This window comes from Mercenaria mercenaria, chromosome 8 (genome assembly GCF_021730395.1).
Source record: "Mercenaria mercenaria strain notata chromosome 8, MADL_Memer_1, whole genome shotgun sequence".
Classification (NCBI taxonomy): Eukaryota; Metazoa; Mollusca; class Bivalvia; order Venerida; family Veneridae; genus Mercenaria; species Mercenaria mercenaria.
Genome location: NC_069368.1, coordinates 3,024,803 through 3,045,218, shown reverse-complemented (window position 1 = coordinate 3,045,218; position 20,416 = coordinate 3,024,803). Strand labels below are relative to the sequence as shown.

The window sequence follows — 20,416 nt, the reverse complement described above, 5'->3', positions numbered from 1 at the left end:
CTAAAACTGCTAGCCAAATTTGAGATGATACTTCTATGTTTTAAACAAATTACCAAGAGGCGTTTGGGATCATTTTCTCATATAGCTGCAGTGGAAATTTTGAAAAGCTTTTGTCAGAAGTCATGACTTCAAAAAAGTATGTTAATATATATATATATTTCTGTCCAATAAAAGCATTGCGATGTTCGTTGAAACATATTGATTGAATGCGTTGCTATGCAGCTCAAATCAAATGAGACTATACATATTTTCATTTTAATGTTTTAGACAAATGACTGGATACATATGACAACACAAGCCACAAATGGCCAAAAGTTTCGATTCCTATGACATAACACGGAACTTTAACGGCCTTCGTAGTCAACGTTTAAAAATTACATGTTTATTGAAACCATACTTTCAAAGTCGATGAATAAATAATTCATTGCCATGTGATTGTCATGTGCAGTGCAGACTAAATTTGATTTTTTTTAAAAGTGATGGTAATAAATTCTGCTGCATTTTTTCTATAGCAACAGTAACGCAGCACACTACAATAACGAGGCGCAGGCGTAGTGTCTCGTCTGTAGAAGAAATGACAAGCTTTTCTCGAGATACCGCAAGCTATTCGCACTGGTACGACTTTCCCGAAAAAATGGACTTTAGTTTAGCAACAGGGAAAAATAGTTTAGTACTGAATCTTACGAGGAACGACCACGCTAGGCTAGATTTAATCATGTCAGATGAAAGCGGTGAAATCAACAATGACTATGCTGTAAGACCTTGACAAATATATTTTAATATTTTTATTTGGCAGCTTTATTAATATTCCAGATAAATGTTTTAACGTATCAATATGCCAGACTTGGGCTTGCATAGGTATAAAACATTTGTCTATGATCATGAGAAAAATAGATAACGGCAGAAATATAACATGATAACTTGTGGGGGACATATGTTTCTCGTGAAAAATATCCTCTAGGGTTTAGGATAAATGATTATATGCCTTTAATTTTACCGATCGATACACCGGTCGGCTGACTGTTTTAATTTTTATTGAAATGATTTTCAAAATTGTATTTAAATGACTCCAATATATTATTTACAATAACATGATTTTTTTCAGTCTCGTTTCGCTGTGTATTATAGCGTTGAACAAGGGGCATCTCTATTGATTGAATGTGAGGCAAGTTACTGCTTTCTGGTAAGTACAAATCATGCATAGAACTAAATACTTCCATTCAGCTTAAAGTTTTTTTTATCAGATTTTAACATTTATTTGAACTCTACTACGATATTGCCGACATCTTTACTTGACACCAGGCAAGAGAGTTAGTTTAGAGTTTCCTGTAAAATGAAGAAAAAAGGTAGTGTAACTGCTTCTTTCATCTGTTAAAGTATTATCATGTTATACATACTTAATTTTGCTGATATCTACCAAAGCGGCAAGAACAACGTTTCAGTTACAACGACATGTAGACGTTTGTTTTTTTTTATTTCATATTTCGAAAAGAAAAATCAAACACTGTAATGTAACCTAATTATATATATGAATTATTATTATCGCACCGCACTTATACGTGTCTTACAAGATACATTAAAGAATGTAACACATTCCAAAGTATGAACAATTACTTAGTCAAAAGAAACAAAAAGATACTGCCTTTATAAATAAATATATATCCAAACAATAACATCACATACGCATATCAAAAACACTCAACTGACTTCAGGATAAAATTCTTTTTTACGCTTGGATAGGAAAAATAGTATTGGACGGATATTTTAGTTATGTTGTGGCCGGACACATTTACCGCTTTAGTCATACTCTTATGAAAGGTTAGTCTTAAAATAAAACAACAACAACAAAAAAATCACGTACTGTATATGCTCTTTAATTTGTCACCCGTTTTCTCATATGCAGTCAAAGTAGTCTAAAGGATACTATAATGATGAAATGGTGAAAATAATGCAATGAACAAATTCTGAAATATTCGTGCTTATCTTGGAGGGATTCAAATTTCAGTCAGAAGTGGAACACATATTGTACTTATTAGAAATTCTTGCATTTTTTTTCAGCATGGTACAATAGAAATAAAGGGAATACAGTATCAGATCGAACAAGATCATTCATCCGAAAACTTTCAACTACATACTATACGAAGAAAAGCACTTCCTAACCTGGATGAACTGATGAAGTCAGTCGGTGTAGTTTCGGACGATGGTGAAGCATATGAAACGCCTTCAGATGCCGGTATGTGCTATATGAATGCACTATATTGCTACTAATTTATACTTGCATAATAAAGAACCTGAAATTCATTTATCTATTTTATCCAACCTTTTTGCCTGAGAGTTTATAACTTTGCACATGTCCGTGTGCCTTTTCGATATTTTTACATACACTTTACAAGGCTTTACGGTATCAAATTAAGGCTGTTAACATTGTCACACATATTCAATAAATTAGTTTGATCTTAAACCGTATGTTTAGAAGCACTAGCACATAAGCAGACATATAGTTTTACCGACCTGTATGTAAGTAAATTACATTGGAGCAGTTATTATTCACTTTAAATGAATTTGAAAATCGTGTAAGCACGTTAGCTATATTAGGAAACGAAAATGAAACAATCAAAAACAACACAAAAATGATGACGGATTTTTAAGCAGCAGAAATCGTTGCTTGTTTAGATACTGTTGTTTTTTTCTACAGGTCTCAGTATTAGAAAACGACGTTCAGTGTCTGCGTTTCCTGACTGTGATATTATTGAAGTTAAAGCCTTAGTAGACGACACAATCTGGGATTAGTAAGTTGCCAGTTTTGTTATTACTACGTTTTAGGGCTCGAAACTTCCTAACTCAACTGAGGAATCTCACCATCGTTAGGAGTGATCCAACTCTTGATCTTCACCCACTATCACATTAGACGGACTATCATCCAGCAGTACATTACAATATCATTTTTTGTAAAACAAAGTGTCGAAAATTATTTGATAAAATGAAAGTTGATATTTTATTATAAATTCAGATAAGTTCTATTTATGATACCAAACATGTTTCCTTCTATCTTTCATAACATAGTTCTTTATTCTTATACCTAACATAGTTCATTCTGTCTTATCTAACATATTTCCTTCTGTCAAAGTTCTTTCTGTTACCCAACATAGTTCCTTCTATACCCAACATAATTCCTTCTATCTTAACTAACATAGTCCCTTCTATCTTATCTAACTTAGTTCCTTCTGTCTAACCTAACTTAGTTCCTTCTGTCTAACCTAACTTAGGTCACTCTATTTTACCAAACATGTGCTTGCGTGAGTACTTATTTTACCGATACACTGGTGTTTTAATACATAAATCTGCATATAACTCACCTACTCACTTTTACCTGATATATTCATTTCAATACATTTTTACTAAGACCTGGAGGAATGTACCTGTAAAAATTGAAGTAAGTTGAAACAGCTGTTCGGCTTCCCTCTCTTCTTCCTCCAATCCTTTCTTTTTCTTTACCTACCCACAGCCTCCGCCAAATTTGGCTGTCTACGAATCTCACTATCCATACGCTGTTCACATGTAGTGTTTTTTATTGTAACACGTCATTTGGTAGGTCACCGAAACCAGTATTTCAAAGTAAGCAATTAGAATAGATAGCTTGTATGTCGTATGCTGCCGTCGTCCGGTCGTTTTTCTTAAACATTTTTCCACTGAAACTACAAGTCAGAGTTACTACGGTATCCTGGCATGAATTTACTTGTGTTGCTCACAAGTTGTTCAAACGATTTCGCTTGACTGCATTTAGGGACCACCAGAGCTAAAAGATCAAACTTTAAACACCTCCTTCTCATCACCTACTTGATATATCTTCACCAAATTTTGTCCATGGCATCACTGGATGAAGTTCAAATGTTTTGCTTTACTGCATATAGGTTCGACTAACAAACTTATTGAATAGCAAGGTCTACATTTCATGGTCAAACATAAAGAGAAAGTATGCCTGTTAATTATTTTTACCAGCCTTATTCAAACTTCGTCAGTAATCAATAGCGGCACTTAGTACAAATGACGTACAGTCGAACTTCGATGGCTCGAACTCGAGGGTCCCGTGGAAATTAGTTCGAGTTTTCCGTTGTTCGAGCTATCCAAATGGCGGCCATTTTGAATTTGGGAATTCAAGGGCATGATGTGTTACAAACCTTACATCGTAATATATTGTCATATTGTACCTAAATGTGTGTATGATACGATGATGAATAAAAAACGAACGCTGAAATATGCTTTATTATTAATTTTCAAACATGACATAGATACGAAAAAAACACACACACACACACATATAAAACACTGATATGATTATAAGAATTTGGTGAAGACAGCATCAAATGAAAAGCAAACCTTTATGAATCATAGTCCAGTGCAAATATTATCAAATATATTGCTTTCAAGTAGCCGACTTAGATATGCCCCCGTTTCCGGGTCCTTTTCTAAGTTGCTCAGCCATGCTAAAGCAGTACGAAAGATGACATCGGATCTCCCGTTCTTATGCAGAAAAAATCAAGACAGTCATTGCTCAATTATTTTAAATAATTCTATTCGTATAAATCAAAGCCCATTGATGCATTACAGCGAACGAAAGTCACTTTATTTAATTTGTATGCCGTATACCGACGCTAATTACATAAGCGTGTGAAAATTACGCACGCACCGGTTAAAGGGGAAGCTTGCCGCATGTCAGGCAGAGGTGTGAACAACTTTGTAAACACAAGCCATTCCGGCGACAAATTGTCTGTTCGACTGAATAGGTGTAATTATCACTGTATTTAAGCCGAGGGGACCACCAAATGAGTTCGAGAGTTCGAATTTTCGAAGTTCGAGCGATCCGAGGTAGAACTATATAGAATGAAGAAGGAATAAATTCGGGACCGGGAGAAGAGTTCGAGCGATCTCGGGTGTTCGAAAGATCCGAGTTCGAGCCATTGAAGTTCAACTGTAGTTTTAAAATTTCATATGGATAAATTATAGACTTTAGGAATCATTATGGTAATATACTTCCTCTGATCACATTTCATACTTTATTTCAGTTACAAAGACAGATACGGCGGGGACGAAACGAGAGCACTTGACGAAATTTATAAATATTTCACCAGCACTTTTGCTGAGGTAAGAAATACATACAGACATATGCTAAACATATAACATATGTTTACCACCAAACATTTATTTTCTAATGTCACTATCAAAATGTTATTGTGATACATTACAATTACCTGGGGTGCTGCAGAACTGGTACACATTGTCATAATACAGAATTTACAAGTTAAAGCACAGCAAAATTTCCTTCTAGGGCACATCTATATAAATATTTAATGATCATCTTGTAAAATTTTGGTTGAAATGTCTGTTTTAAATATTGGTCATCAGTGTGTGGAACCCCAGACAAGACCATTCTACCTTACTGACATATATTTGCTTTATTTTATCTGTTTAACATCCTAGTGTAGTGATTTGATGCGCTAACAGTATATGTCCTCGCACACAACAAACTTAGTGGTCATTGATCAAGTAATTCATGGCTACAGTTTAGTAATATCTGTCCTAAATCTCGTGAATGTGACATCCGGGCATTCGGTGCATGAATTTGTTGCGCACAATGAGAGGGTCGCAATAGGTTTTGTTTTCACATATTGACCATGCATTCGAAGGTAACGACGTAAGTTAACGTTTGTGACAAATAAGATGTTTGGCATGTTTCAACAACGCCACTTTTCCATCCTCGGGTTTATTAATATGTAATCCGCGGCGTGCGTTCAGTCAGAGAGTCGCCTCAATTAGGAAAGAATAATTTTAATGTCAGAAGTTATTTCTAAGGTCATGGAGTTTGATTGGCCAGCAGTTTCGCAATTCTAAGTGTTCCTTCTCAAGAGAAGCAACGATAAACAATAATTACTAGACAATATTTGTCACGCTTGCAAAACCAAACATGCCCCATGTTAACTTTTTCGTATACCAGAGGTCTGCCATAGTTCCCTGGTTGAGTTCGACTTGTAATTTGACGAACCTCTGATGGATGAGAATGCATGTTAACAGCATAGGAACCCAATGAATATGAATAATAACAGTACGCCAGAATGATTTAAAGATCAAACATTTCCTTTTATATATAAAAATCTCAGCGTAAAGTTCGCATCAAATTAACGATTCAAATGGTTTATTTGTACAACCTGTCATGCGTACGTTTTCTTCTTCTCAACTGTGTCTACTGCCCAGTGATAAAACTATCTAGTCAAATGCAAGACAGATTATTTACAATTCAAATGTATGCTGTTGCATTCGTTTATGCTTTATTATCTTAATTGAAAATGTACTCGTATTTCAGGTGGACTATAGGCTTCACTGTTTAACAGACTATTTCACTCATTACGATGGGACATGTGTCGTAAAATGTCTTCGAGTCATTTTAGTTGCGATCGAGATCACAAAGGTGAGTAGAAGCTTATCAAGGTCCAAAAGAAAGTCTAGTAATAACTTAGGTATCAGAAACATTAATTTATTAGTAACGTTAGTAAGATTACATTCGTTTGAAATACCAATGGTATCAAGGTGACAATGGTTAGAAAATTATTGGTATCAGTATCACAAAGGGTAGCTGTAACCTTGGTATCAAGGCCACATTTGAAGTAGTAACGGATGTTATCAACATCACAATGTCTAGTAGTTGCCTTGGTATCCGGACCACATGGGACAAAATTTGTAGCAGCACAGATATGACAACAAAATAAGGCAAGTAGAAATGCAGACATCACTGAAGATCCACTGACATCAAGAATAATGTAAGAAATCTTGGTACGTATCAGGATTATCCGCATCAGGGGTGTTGCTACATGATGCATACCTGGTCATCCTTAATTGTACTACATTGTCGTAGCTCTCGTACAGAGTTTGCCCACTGAAATAATATTGCTTTTAATCATGATTTTATCAATGTTATGGTACTTATTTCGCACGAATGCCGAAAACAAAATTTTATATCAACATGACTTTGTATACATCAGTTAAACATTCAACACATGAATTAGAAACTGTAAGGAACCTAAGACAAAACCTTGTGGCACACCTGTTTAAAGTTAGTCTTCCATAGCATTGCAAGCATTTATATCTTTTAATTACGGTTTCAGACTTCGTCTTGGACGGACGGCAATTTTAAAACTGTAAGTGGGGTAACATTTGTTAAGGGCCTGGACGGGTTGAGTGATTGTGGCACTCTCAACGAAAACATGGCTAACAGTCAAGACGGATGGCATCATCTTTCCTGCTTTACCAGGTACAGTGTAACATTCTCTTATGTCCAATTTCACAGTATAATCGTGTCATGATTTTCGGTAGGCCGTTTTGTACGACTGTGTTTAAGAATCGCAGAAATATTGGGAAGGAAACGCTACAAAGTCAAGAAATTTGTTAGTAAAGTACAAGTGTTACAGCGAAGCATGGAACAATATTACTTTGCACAAGAAAATATACATGTATATATGCAAATATAAATACATTTCGGTTTACATGGTTATCAATGGTATATTTTAACTAACTGTTTTCCAACAATACCTGTGTGCCTAGTTTGGATTTGGTCTTAAAAAATTTACAAAAAATATGTATGTATATTTAAGTTCCGACGTAACTCGTGTATATAATATAATCAGGAAATATTGTTTTCCCCGTTGTTTGAGTATATATGAGCTGCGCCACAAGAAAACCAACATAGTGGCTTTTCGACCAGCATAGATCCAGACCAGCCTGCGCATCCGCGCAGTCTGGTCAGGATCCATGCTGTTCGCTTTCAAAACCTATTGCAATTAGAGAAACTGTTGGCGAACAGCATGGATCCTGACAGAGCGGTTTTTCTTTTCGTGTTTCCAAACGCGAGATTATCTTTTCGTTTCGCGGACAAGAATTGTCATATTCGGGGAAATGCGAAAATAGTGCGTTTTCTTTTTTTGTGCTACATCAGTGGTGTTCAAAAGTTTAAAGTAGAATTTCGCGCTTTTTTTTTTTTTGCATTTTTCTAGAAAATTTGAAATTTGAAACATGAAACGCGACGGCATTAATATTATTTTATAGATAAGTTAAACACGTGTGATGTTCATTTGTTTATCTTTCAGAGAAAACCTAGCCTTGTACTCGGGTAGCTGGGATAACACTTACAGGAGTAAGTATTACATATTACATGTTATTTATTTGCTATGGATGCAACGATTAAAAAAAACTTCTAACATTTTTACATCATTCTTAAGAATTTTAACGGTGGTTAAGGTAGTTTAGCATGTTCGGATCAATTTTTTTTTCTGCAAAACATCTGAATAAACTTAGAAAGTTCAGCAAATAAAAAAGATAGGGTCGTGTGCTTGATTTTTTGCTAGACTGATTTGAAAAGTTTGGCCCTCACGCAAGTTTTCATAATGGGAGCCTATAGGAGTCTATAGGATTGGGAAAATCGCAATTTTCATAATGGGAGTCTATAGGATTGGGAAAATCGCAATTTTCATAATGGGAGTCTATGGGATTGGGAAAATCGCAATTCATATGGGTCTATGGATTGGAAAATCGCAATTTCATAATGGGAGTCTATAGGATTGGGAAAATCGCAATTTTCATAATGGGAGTCTATGGGATTGGGAAAATCGCAATTTTCATAATGGGAGTCTATAGGATTGGGAAAATCGCAATTTTCATAATGGGAGTCTATAGGATTGGGAAAATCGCAATTTTCATAATGGGAGTCTATGGGATTGGGAAAATCGCAATTTTCATAATGGGAGTCTATAGGATTGGGAAAATCGCAATTTTCATAACATGAAAAACAACAACAGAATGGTCAAAACTCCGCTTAAGTTGTTCGGCCTCCACAGTAGTAAAACTTCAGACGGCTCGATATGCTTTTATATACAAGAAGCACATGACTTATTTGTATGTTCAAAATGTTTATTATATTTTCTTAATTATACAGCTGTGGCTAAACAAAACAAAATGTGTAGCAGTAATTTAAAGTATAGAGTAGCAGTACACGAGGCAACTGGAGACGGTGTTGATATAACTGTTGCCCATGCACTTCTGCGAACGTAAGTCTATCATTCTTAAAGATGTTCTATGCTCATTTTCATAATGTTTGGAAATTAAAGAAGAAAAAGAAGCCCATATGAATATTACTTTTAATTTGAAATGTTGCAAGCTGTGAAAATATAGGACTGATACAGTAACTAGTGGAATTGTTACAATTTACACCTTGTATAATTCTCGTTTGTTCCAGTTTACTGGCTATTGTTGAAATATGTTGATTTTCAGTTCTAAAATGTAGTAATAAAAGCAGTTAATCTAGGATATAGTTATTACATTATTATTTCGTATGTATAAGTAAAAGTATTCAAACACTATGTCTGTTACATTTTAACACATAATAAGGAATAAGGGTTATATTTTAATGCCGTAACTTTATATCTAATGTTTCGGAGTGATACATACATTTGAGCAGTGCCATGGGAAAACCAACATAGTGGGTATGCGACCAGCAAGGATCCAGACCAGCCTGCGCATCCGCGCAGTCTGGTCAGGATCCATGCTGTTCGCTTTCAAAGCCTATTACAATTAGAGAAACCGTTAGCGAACAGCATGGATCCTGACCAGACTGCGCGGATGCGCAGGCTGGTCTGGATCCTTGCTGGTCGCATACCCACTATGTTGGTTTTCTCATGGCACGGCTCATTTATAGTTAATTTTTGTAAAAATTATACATGTGTATAGGTATCAGTATATCTATCTTTAGTGTGCCTGTACATTCCTCTAAAATGTATTTCTGTACTTACATTTTATTAGTATGGGACGGTGGCCAATATCAAATAATCAATTTGTCATTGTCATTGTCATGAAATATTTGACCATAATATATTTATTTGAACCTAGAAATTCCTCATCAAACAATTAGCTTTAATGTATGTAGAGCTGATTGCATTCTTAAGTATTACATTAAGCAATAGCCATTCTGTTAAAAGGATCTTCTCACTTTTAAGTAGCATTACATAATCATACTGCGTTAACTTACATATTTATTCGTGTGCAATTTTTTAAACCTTACATATGGTACTAATAACAAACCTATTCATTTAATGTTTACCAACACACTATGCAGTAATACTTTCAAATGTGAAAATTGGGCGCAATACGAATTTGTATGTGTTGTAACTTTATGTCAATTTGTTTTGTTTGTTTGTTTTGGGTTTAACGCCGTTTTTCAACAGTATTTCAGTCATGTAACGGCGGGCAGTTAACCTAACCAGTGTTCCTGGGTTCTGTACCAGTACAAACCTGTTCTCCGCAAGTAACTGCCAACTTCCCCACATGAATTATCAGAGGTGGAGGACTAATGATTTCAGACACAATGTCGTTTATCAAATAGTCACGGAGAACATACACCCCGCCCGAGGATCGAACTCGCGACCCCGCGATCCGTAGACCAACGCTCTTACCTACTGAGCTAAGCGGGCGGGCTAACTTTATGTCAAGTTTTTTTTTTAAATATCTTAAAGTTTTCATGTATACTTTTATTTCTGCAAATGCATTAAACTAATCGATGTTATATTTGTACCTGTTCTACTTGGTAATTTTTTATTATGTCAGGCATAGGGCCATTATGATATTAAAATTCCGGGAATGCACCCCGTCACAAATGTGAACGCGTATGACTGCAAATTATTATAAAAAAAATATGTTAAAAATGATACTGTTTTCAATGGATAAGATCACAAAATATTTAGAGTGATCCAGCCTCTAAGGCATGCGAAATAGTAAACTAAAAGACAACTGTGTGCAACTAGTAAATTCTGCTATTGTTTTTTTTTTTTTAATTAGAATCGGGGCAAGGGATGATGCATCGCAGTCGTGCAGTCCAAACGGCTATTTTCTAATGCGAGAGCCAAAGGCAGACTGGCCGGAAAATCCCGGCTTCTTTGGACAGAACTGGTATTTGTCCGACTGTACGACAGAGGACATATGTAATTACGTAAACGGGTAAGTTTGATTTGAATTTAATATTGAATTCAATTTACAATGATTCAAATGAGGTAGTCAGTCCCCGGATAACAATTTGAAAATCTGTATTTGATATAATCGGGAAGATTACACTTTACAGTACAGTTTATTAATTATTTTGTGATATTTTGAATCATTCAATATTTTTTTTCTTCTTTTATATCACAACTGCATTTTTATATTAGAAAAAAAAAAAACATTTTATGATATTCTAGATTTTACAAGTATTGCACTTCGTTTTAAGACATAATGATATTATAAACGAATTGAGGACATCAACAAAACGGATTTGTAACGTAAGGTAGAGAGACAGTAGTTAAACGACACCAGACAAACACATTTTCTTAAATAAAACCTGAATAAAACATGAAATAAAAAACTGAACGTTATCTTAAGAGATAAAAGGTAAGGGTAGATTTCCAGGAAGCAAAGAGCACCGCAACACAGATATAGAGCCATGCATCGGAAAGTAGGCCCAAAACCTTCGATTTCCATTAGGTGCGGAGATCAAAATGTAGAATCAGTCGGCGACCCATAAATCACAATGAATCAGTAAATCTATAACAACACTGAGACATAGTATAGGGTAACCTTTTACAGCTACTACACGGCATTAAATGTCCGCAGCTGTGATTATAAAAGATAAAAGGTAAGGGTTTTCATGAAGATGCTTTTTACAAATGCAACCATATCTTTAGAAGTGTACAAGTCTTAGCAAAATAGTAAAACAATTATCTCACTTGCGTCAATTTATTGTAGATTAAATCCTAATTGCATGAGAGTTAGGGGAAACTTGGTTAATGAGACAATCTGGAAGGAATGGGAGAAGACGCCTTTACCAGGAGAGATACTGTCTGCTGACGAGCAATGTAAAGTTAGGTGGGGCAATGACTCGGTGCAGTGTGGGGATGTAAGTTTGTAACTTTGCTGAAAAATTGCTTTCTATATTAAAGCGACCTGTTTACACATTTTATGCAAATTTCCCTCTAAAATCCATAAAATATGACTGCAGTGAAAATGACTTAGGGTACTTACTGGCGTAAATCTCAGAATAAATAAGCAATATTTTATGCAGAAAGGAGGAAGCCGTTATAACTATTTCTTCGGCATAAAGATAAATTACTTCCATCATAAAACCCACCATGGAAGTCAAAGTCAGTGTGGCAATTTCCAGATTGTTTGGTTGTTGAGATTGTTCAGCATGCTTTATGCAACCGTTGTCAAAAACGTAGTATCTTCTTCTTTCTATATTCTTCTTATTTCGTTCAAAGCCTCCTCCTAGCAAACATATACGGAAACTCGTCACATAATGTACTTTCAGTCGTTGTCTTTAAAAGTTTCCGGGAAATGATTTGGTTGAGTCAAAGAAACAAGGTAGTATAGCGATTCAATGTACGCGCAGTGCTGCTAGAAATGTCGTGTCCCTTTTCTAGTCAATTTATAACCCTAGCCACAAAAAAAAAGAAAAGAAAAACAACCACTAACTTTATGACGGTTCACACCATGCTTTCTTAAGGACCTTCTGCAAATTGAAATTAGAAATTCATGTGAAAAATCAGAAACCTCGAAACAGCTTTGGAAATGCAAGGACACAAAAGATAAATGATAAAAGTTGAATTGATATAACTGTAGGTAAATTTGCGAGCATGAAAGCTACGCTGAACCCTATCTCTGGAAGAAAATAAGTGAAAATTTTTGGTGAAAAAAATTTGTATCGTATGCAACCCAAACTGCTACAAAATATGTATTTTCAAATCAAAGAAATGCCAAAATAGTGCATACGAGCGTTACTTTTTCAAGGAAATGTCGTTAAACATTCTAATGCGCTAAATACGTGCACAGTTTTTCTAAGATATTTCGCCGACATGTTTATTTCAGGGAATTAAATATATAATTGTTCTTTTATCTCAGATTTCCTTACTGAAATATATATGTCTCCTTATTCATGGTTAAGATATCAACTTAGTATAGTTTTGCACTGTCCGATCTCCTTGATCTGTTACCGATCCTTTACATTTTAATAATAAAGGCAGTGTGTAAACAAGGTTTTTCGCTTTACACACCTCTCTCGGACAAGAAAGCCGTTTCACCTAAAATTTGAAAGCATCCGCTAGTAAAATATTAATGAAAGATCGGAACTGTTTCTAAAACAAAGTTCAATTTCAATCATTTTCAAAATCTGGAAATGTTGCACATTGTGTTGAATAATAAATTATAAAGAAAACAAAAATCCCAAAAATAAACAATTTTAGAACTATTCCGGGAACTAAATGTTTCAGCCGAACAACGCATTTCAAGATGACACAAAACTGATTTTTCTTTGTAAACAATGTCAAAGTTCACCTGAGGGAAATTGCTGAAAAAGTAAAAGCGCTTACTTGCTTCAGTTTTATGTCCTGTAGAAAACAAACAACGCTCAACTTTAAATGCATATAACTGAATTTACTTTGAAGTATGGTGTCTCAGTTGAGCCAGTTATCTGTTAATTTCAGAGAACATACATTAAAGAAATGGTTATGACAGTATGCATGTTTACGAATATTTCAAAGTCTACTCTATATAAACGACGATCGATAGAAAACAAGTGTGCACTCGGCAAATAGCAAGTCTGTAATTTTCAGGTGTATACTAGACGCTGATCCCAATGTTCGTAATTTTCAGAAGAAGAACTCGCGATCCTTGTTTTCGTAGACAGTCTTAGTACTGCACCGCTGCTTCCGCTGTCAACACCGCAGTAATGTAAAGTCAGTGTCTATTTCTATGCCGGGATTGCAATACACATTTATTATCAGTTTCAAATCTATGAAAGTGTGAATAAATATCATTCTTGAAGGAAGAGCCAAGATACAAAAAAGTTACTTTTGAGATATTTCTGATTTTACTCATCAGGCTTTTGCGCGAAAACTTCAACTGATTGCATTTTGTTTGTTTCATAGTTATCTACGATTACATACAAATTGTATTACCTCCGAACATATTTGACTGTACATTTTTTTGCGATTTATTCTCACTGTGTTTTTAAAAACACCCTGCATAAATTCTCACATTGTATAAAACATCGATAAGTCAAAATTGGTTAGTTTACGACGCATGAAACGTGTAATAAGGAATCACTGTACACATCTAACTTGTCCCGGACCAGTATGCGGAAATGCAGTGGCCCAATGCTTCAAGATTGTCTAAAAAATATTTGCATATATCGTGATAAAGCAAATATTTCGATTGTTTATATAATTTATAAATATACAATTACGTATGTGTGAGAAAGTTACGTTAAGTAATTTCGGTAGTTACCGCAGAAAGTGGCGAAAATTCCGCAGCGCGTAAGTACATCACTTCCAGTATAATAAATTAAACCTATCTTAAACTTGCACAATCCTTGAAACAAATTTTGGATCGTTGCTAAATCTTGTTCACATTAAGTCTTATAATTTTAGGCAGTTTGGTCACCATACATAGAAAAAATCTTATTCACGCATTGCACTACTTTTATGTATGTTGAAATACTTTTATGTATGCTGAAAATTTTAATACATGCAGTGGTCAGATTTGAAAACAGATTTTGTAATAAGTTTAGTTCTATTCAGTAAAACAATTCTCCTATGCATTAATTGAAACCTTGGACTAACTTTTGCCATTCATGAATTTTTAATAAAGTAATTGAAAAGGATTTATAAATGTAACCGAACATTTGGAAAATTACAGGTATAATATCTGCTTTGTTTATTTCAAAGTTTCAGGTTTGCTTTTTATACAGCTACTTTTAGTTAAGGTCTTACAAACTGAGCTGTTTTTGTGCTATGGAACAGCGGCATTTGAACGTTTTGGTTCGCTATATTTTCACACCACAAATGAAGGTCACTCTGAATTCAAGATGGCGGAAGTACCTTAAGCCGCCACAATCACAAGTCAATAGCAGTTCATATTTTCAGGCCGAGTATTTTTCTCTTGAATATTGCACTAAAGTCAATAATTTTGTCATAAATTATGTTCTAAATATCTATTTGAACACATGCACGTAAAAGGATTTGCATTTCACTACCTGCATTATGCTTTTATTAGATATTTTTCTCTGGCTAAAACGACAAAATTATGTAATTTTACATTAAGTCAAAAACAATTTATATATTAAATCATGTAAAAAAATTAATTATAACCAATTGTAAAGCAGACCGTAAAGAACACAGTCTTAGAGAATTTATTTTGAAATTTTACCTGGTTACTGAATTATACACAAAAATCCAAACACCATCAATTTATCCAATTTGTAAATCTGTTCACACATAATATACAGTTACATAATAACAGGTGGTATTATAGGTTGACTGTACAATGAAAAACTATCTTATCTTCCAATATAAATCAATAGAGTTAGTGTAGTGTTGCATTCAACAATCGATGTGTACTGGTTTACCTAGCTAGCTGTGGTCAGTAATGCATGTACAAACAACTTTTTAGATTAAATTTACATGGAGTTGTATTTTTGTATCAAATGCAACAACCAAGAATAAATTTGACAAACATTCCAAAAGATTTTGCAGTATACATATTGTACTTCAAAAATAACTAAATTTTGTTTTTGTAAATATGTGTTTAATGGAGTTTAAATGCCCGTAAGATTTCAATATTTTAGGGTAACCTTTCGGTCTAAACCAGACTCAAACATTTCCCAAGCAGCGTATGTACTATAAATCATAATTTGACCGACTGTTAAGACTTTAGTGCAATTTTCAAGAGAAAAATACTCGGCCTGAAAATATTTATAGGTTATTAGCTTTGTATCGGGAAATATGCACGAGTTCTTCAGTGGGAATATTGCGCGACTTTAGGAAAAAAAATAGTGCAACAACACACACTGAATTACGTCATGCACCCGATATGAAATTCAGGTCTCAGTGCATGGAAAAATATTGACGTTTCCGGTACAAGTGTAGCTTAACGGGAAATAGAAACGAGTATGTATTAAGAACTGCTATTGAATTGTGATTGTGGCGGCACCTTAAGGGGACGCATATTGCTACATTCACAGTTCATACAGCAATGCGGAAGGGGTGCATATTCAAGAAATCGATGGTGGGAAAATAAAAAACATATTCCTAAACTGATATAATACTGATGGACACCTGTAATATTCAGTATTTTGTGGATAAGGATGTGGTACTATGAATGTAATAGGAAAACAGAGGTGTTTGTGAAAGTACATTCAACACAAAATATTAAGCTTTTGTATAAGGAAAAAACAGGTTTTTTACAATAACAGTGTTCCAAATAATGTTGAAGGGATGAGATTTTCTTTCTAACACACCAGGTTTGCTTAAACATGTAAAAATTTAACGCCACGTCAGTTCATCTCGGGATGGACGCCATATTTCTCATTGATAAAAAATGTAAACAAAAAATCAGAGTGGAATTAGCATTGCAAGGACATAACATGACATTCTACACAATGATTACCTTAGAACAGATATCTAAGATGCTACACAGGTCAGGCGGGTTAAATGCATAATGTCGATCACTTGAAATTCATCTTGAAAAGGTGGTTAATTTTAGTTTGTTTACATGGTTTTTAATTTTCCCACGACTTCTCGGCGATTCACTGCAAATGTATTACTGCGCCGGACGAAAGGTAACTCTAATAAACAACGGGAGACAACTTAGGTGTCAGCACGTGTACGATTTTTAATAAACATGTCGATGATTATAATTTCTTATCAAATAATGAATCCTATTCAGATATTCGTCTTTAATATTGGAAAATTATTAATTTCTGTGGACATTTGTCAAAAAATATTACTTACAGTGGACTACTTTGCGCATCAAACTGGTTTCCGCTTCAGCTGTGAGGCACTTCCGTTAACTTTTGACAACAATAACAAAACACAAATGATCATAAGTCACTTAATAACGATGGCTACTTAATCGGTAAGTAATTGTGTTAAATCATTTTACAGTTGTTTCGTTAATATTGACTAAAGTATATTTTCTTGAATATGCATAATCATTAAACATACGTAAAATGATTTGCATTTACAACTGTTATGCTTTATTATTTTTTCTTGGATGAAAGCGACAATTGTGTCTTTTACATCGTGCAAAACAATTTATGAAAATATGTAAAGTTAATTAAGACCAATTGTAAAGCAGACTTTAAATAGGACGCTTAAATGTATATTTGTCCGTTTGAATTTGACATTCCCCCTCAATTTATCAATTTGTAAATCGTTAGACATGATATACGTTACATATAACATGGATTTGGGACTCGTACAATGTTAATACTTATTTATCTTTTAAATCAGATAGATTTTAGTGTGTGTTGATTTAAATCGATGTGACTGGTTCAGTCATTGGGTCATATCAAGTAAAAACTTTTATGGATAAATTTACTGGATTTATTGTTAAGCCACAGACTTTGCAAACTTCAAAAGTTTTATTCGTTTTAAATGGTATTAAAATAACTAAATTTTGTTTTTGTAATTGTGGATTTGACCCGTAGATTTCTATTTTGAGGTACTTTGGTTAAACAACTAAATAATTTTTCTCACAGTATGTACAATAAATCAATTGACAGTGTAACTTTAGTTGCAATTTTCAATAGAATCTCGGCATGAAAATATTTGATCAAGTTATAGCTATTGTTCGAATACACAGTCTTCATGGGTTTCGCGATTTATGAAAAAAATTATGCAACAACACAATTTTGTTCGTCATTCACCATATGATTAGTACTAGTGCAATCCGGAAAAATTGACAGTATTCGTATCAAGTTTAACAAAAAACCGTGTATTTATTCAGGAATCTATATACCCACATTTGTGTAATTTAAGTATGCGTCCCTTAAACTATACTTATATCTAACGAACATATTCATAGAAATAATTAAAAAACGCATTACTGAAACTAAGAGAAATGGACGTGTTTTCTGCTGCAGTTGTAACGATAACAATTTGAATATTTACTAGGAAATCATTGAAGCACAATTTACAAATGTACACGTATATTTCAGCTTTACCCAGAAGATATGTGTGGACAGTATATCAGATGCACAAGCACTTCACATCAGGGTTGCGTGTGCAAACTGAAAGTTTCATCAGAAACACCATGTGGTTATGCTAGGGTATGTTTCTTCATTTTGTTTCATATATGTTAATGAATATGTTCGATTCATATGTGTGAATAGATATGTTCGATTCATATGTGTGAATAAATATGTTCGATTCATATGTGTGAATTGATATATTCGATTCATATGTGTAAAGAAATATGTTCGATTCATATGTGTGTATAAAAATATTCGATATCATGATTTTTTCATCTTTTGCTCGTGTTTGGCGTTCCATGATATTTTGCTCTTTTCGTTTCGGTTGTAAACTGACGTCAGTTTATAAAATGGACCTCTTTTGCATATGAATTAAAAATATATGAAAATGATATGGAACCAAACTGTGTTTACCACATTCTTTTTTTCAGGTTTGTAAGAAAGGACAGTGTGTATTTATTAAGGGTAAGAAATTGTTAGATAAATATCGAATAAACTGCAAATTGCAATTCAAAATATACTTTGAAGCAGAGAGATAATACGCAACTTGGTCATTTCTGCAATATTTATTTGTCTTCAGATAAGCTATACTCAATAAAGGAGATTGTTTTACTTGTGAGCTGGGCCAAAGCTTTTAAACCTTCAGCATTCCCAGACTGATATCAAAACTGATTTATAGGTAATAGAATGTCCTACCCATCATCATCAACTTTTGAATATTGTTTATAGCTAGGTGTAACTCTCAGCACCCCAAACATATGACAGTGTTTTGGTTTTTGTTCTCAAATTAATGTTATATCCTTACAAATGACAAAGGGTCATATCCCATTACCTATTAGATTAGTGCCAGAACCGATACTAATCAGTTTTGGCTCACCTCGGCAGTTTGCTTAGGTGTATTAATGTGGTCATCCTGTGTCCTTTCAATTTCAGAATAATTTTATATAAAATTTTCTTTGTCGACCCACTAACGAAATTGTTTAATCCATCACAATAGTCGAAAAGAAAAGCATTTTAGCTGTGAAACAAAGGTGAGCGACATAGGGGCCATCATGGCCTTGTTGTATTCTAAGATTTGTGACAAAAGTCACTAGAGGAGGGAACAGTATATGAAATGCAATAAAACTATTGGCAAAAGTGGGGTTTCCCCTAGCAACAAGTCTTACTCCGAAGTTATGGTAGGATGGCCACTTTGTTATCTTTATTCAGCCTACTGTACATTATTTTGTAGGCATAATCTCTATGAGTTAAACAGTTTGTTTAGAGATTTTAAAGACCTTTCAAACATTAATAAGTTTACTTATTTTCAAAACGTAATAGACATACAATTTAAAGATTTTAACGACAAGGATATGATCAGACGCACCGTTTAGTGGTAAATGCGAATGTTACTCTGTTATATGTATCAATGCAGACGTCCCACTGGGCGGTAAATGTGAATGTCACTCGCAGTGCGCCGGTAACAACACTGCCTGTGACCCGGACACAGGTCTGTGTGTGTGTAAAGAGGGCTTCTTTGATAGTAATGGTATAGACGACGAGGGTGGAAACTGTACTGAAAGTAAGTAATAATTATAGTGCAAGTCGTGCAAAAAAATTAATTTGTTAAATTTCTGATGAAAATAAGAAATAAACATTGAAATCGGTGTCTTCTAGTTCATAGTAGTTTAACCATATGTCGGACAATCTATGAAAGTAATGTGGTATATCACAGAAAACTTTACGTATGAGCGCATAATTCGAGTAACAATAAATGAACATTGGTGCTAGTTATGCGCTTCACGTGTCAAAATGAATGTTGACCGAATTATACAAAGACTGCAAATGAGAGTCATATATCTCATCGCTATACACAAAAGCCGGATCTTGACAGGAAAAGTCTATGTTATTTTTGAACAGCCCCTGTATCATATAAAAGTTACTTATGAGCACATCATTTGAGTAAGAAATAGTGTACTTCACATAAATAAAAATAACAAAATTGTGTATCTTTCTAATTACATGCGTTTTGTCCACTTGAGCTATTATAAAGCATATCTCGTAACAATGCTTTCATTGGTAAGTTTTCATCACACAGAATTTCCGCTCGAGGAGGAGTGTGATGAAGATGTACAATGCAAGGATCCAAATGCTCTGTGTATCAACGGTACCTGTAAATGTCGTCCTTGTTACTATAACAACAATGGAAGATGCGAAAAACGTAAGAAAAATCATGAAGTTTGCCCAACATAGAAGTTATTTCAAAGAAATTTGTCGCAGTTCTCTTTTAAATTTCATAATCAAAAGTCACTAATAAAAAATAATATATAAATTTGTTACAGA

At 34.2% G+C, this 20,416-nt stretch overlaps 1 protein-coding gene across 1 annotated transcript in view; it reads left to right on the top strand.

Moving 5' to 3' along the window:
• Nucleotides 1–634: 634 nt before the first annotated feature.
• LOC123565550 (neurogenic locus notch homolog protein 1-like) overlaps nucleotides 635–20,416 on the top strand; it is a 79,138-nt gene continuing 59,356 nt past the window's right edge. The window contains exons 1-15 of the mRNA XM_053550310.1: nucleotides 635–754; nucleotides 1,106–1,183; nucleotides 2,059–2,233; nucleotides 2,696–2,789; nucleotides 5,064–5,142; nucleotides 6,359–6,463; nucleotides 7,158–7,303; nucleotides 8,136–8,182; nucleotides 8,981–9,092; nucleotides 10,876–11,034; nucleotides 11,815–11,965; nucleotides 18,062–18,172; nucleotides 18,526–18,559; nucleotides 19,509–19,655; nucleotides 20,172–20,294. Coding sequence (XP_053406285.1) covers nucleotides 635–754; nucleotides 1,106–1,183; nucleotides 2,059–2,233; nucleotides 2,696–2,789; nucleotides 5,064–5,142; nucleotides 6,359–6,463; nucleotides 7,158–7,303; nucleotides 8,136–8,182; nucleotides 8,981–9,092; nucleotides 10,876–11,034; nucleotides 11,815–11,965; nucleotides 18,062–18,172; nucleotides 18,526–18,559; nucleotides 19,509–19,655; nucleotides 20,172–20,294 — 1,681 coding nt within the window. The remainder of the gene's footprint in view (nucleotides 755–1,105; nucleotides 1,184–2,058; nucleotides 2,234–2,695; nucleotides 2,790–5,063; nucleotides 5,143–6,358; nucleotides 6,464–7,157; nucleotides 7,304–8,135; nucleotides 8,183–8,980; nucleotides 9,093–10,875; nucleotides 11,035–11,814; nucleotides 11,966–18,061; nucleotides 18,173–18,525; nucleotides 18,560–19,508; nucleotides 19,656–20,171; nucleotides 20,295–20,416) is intronic.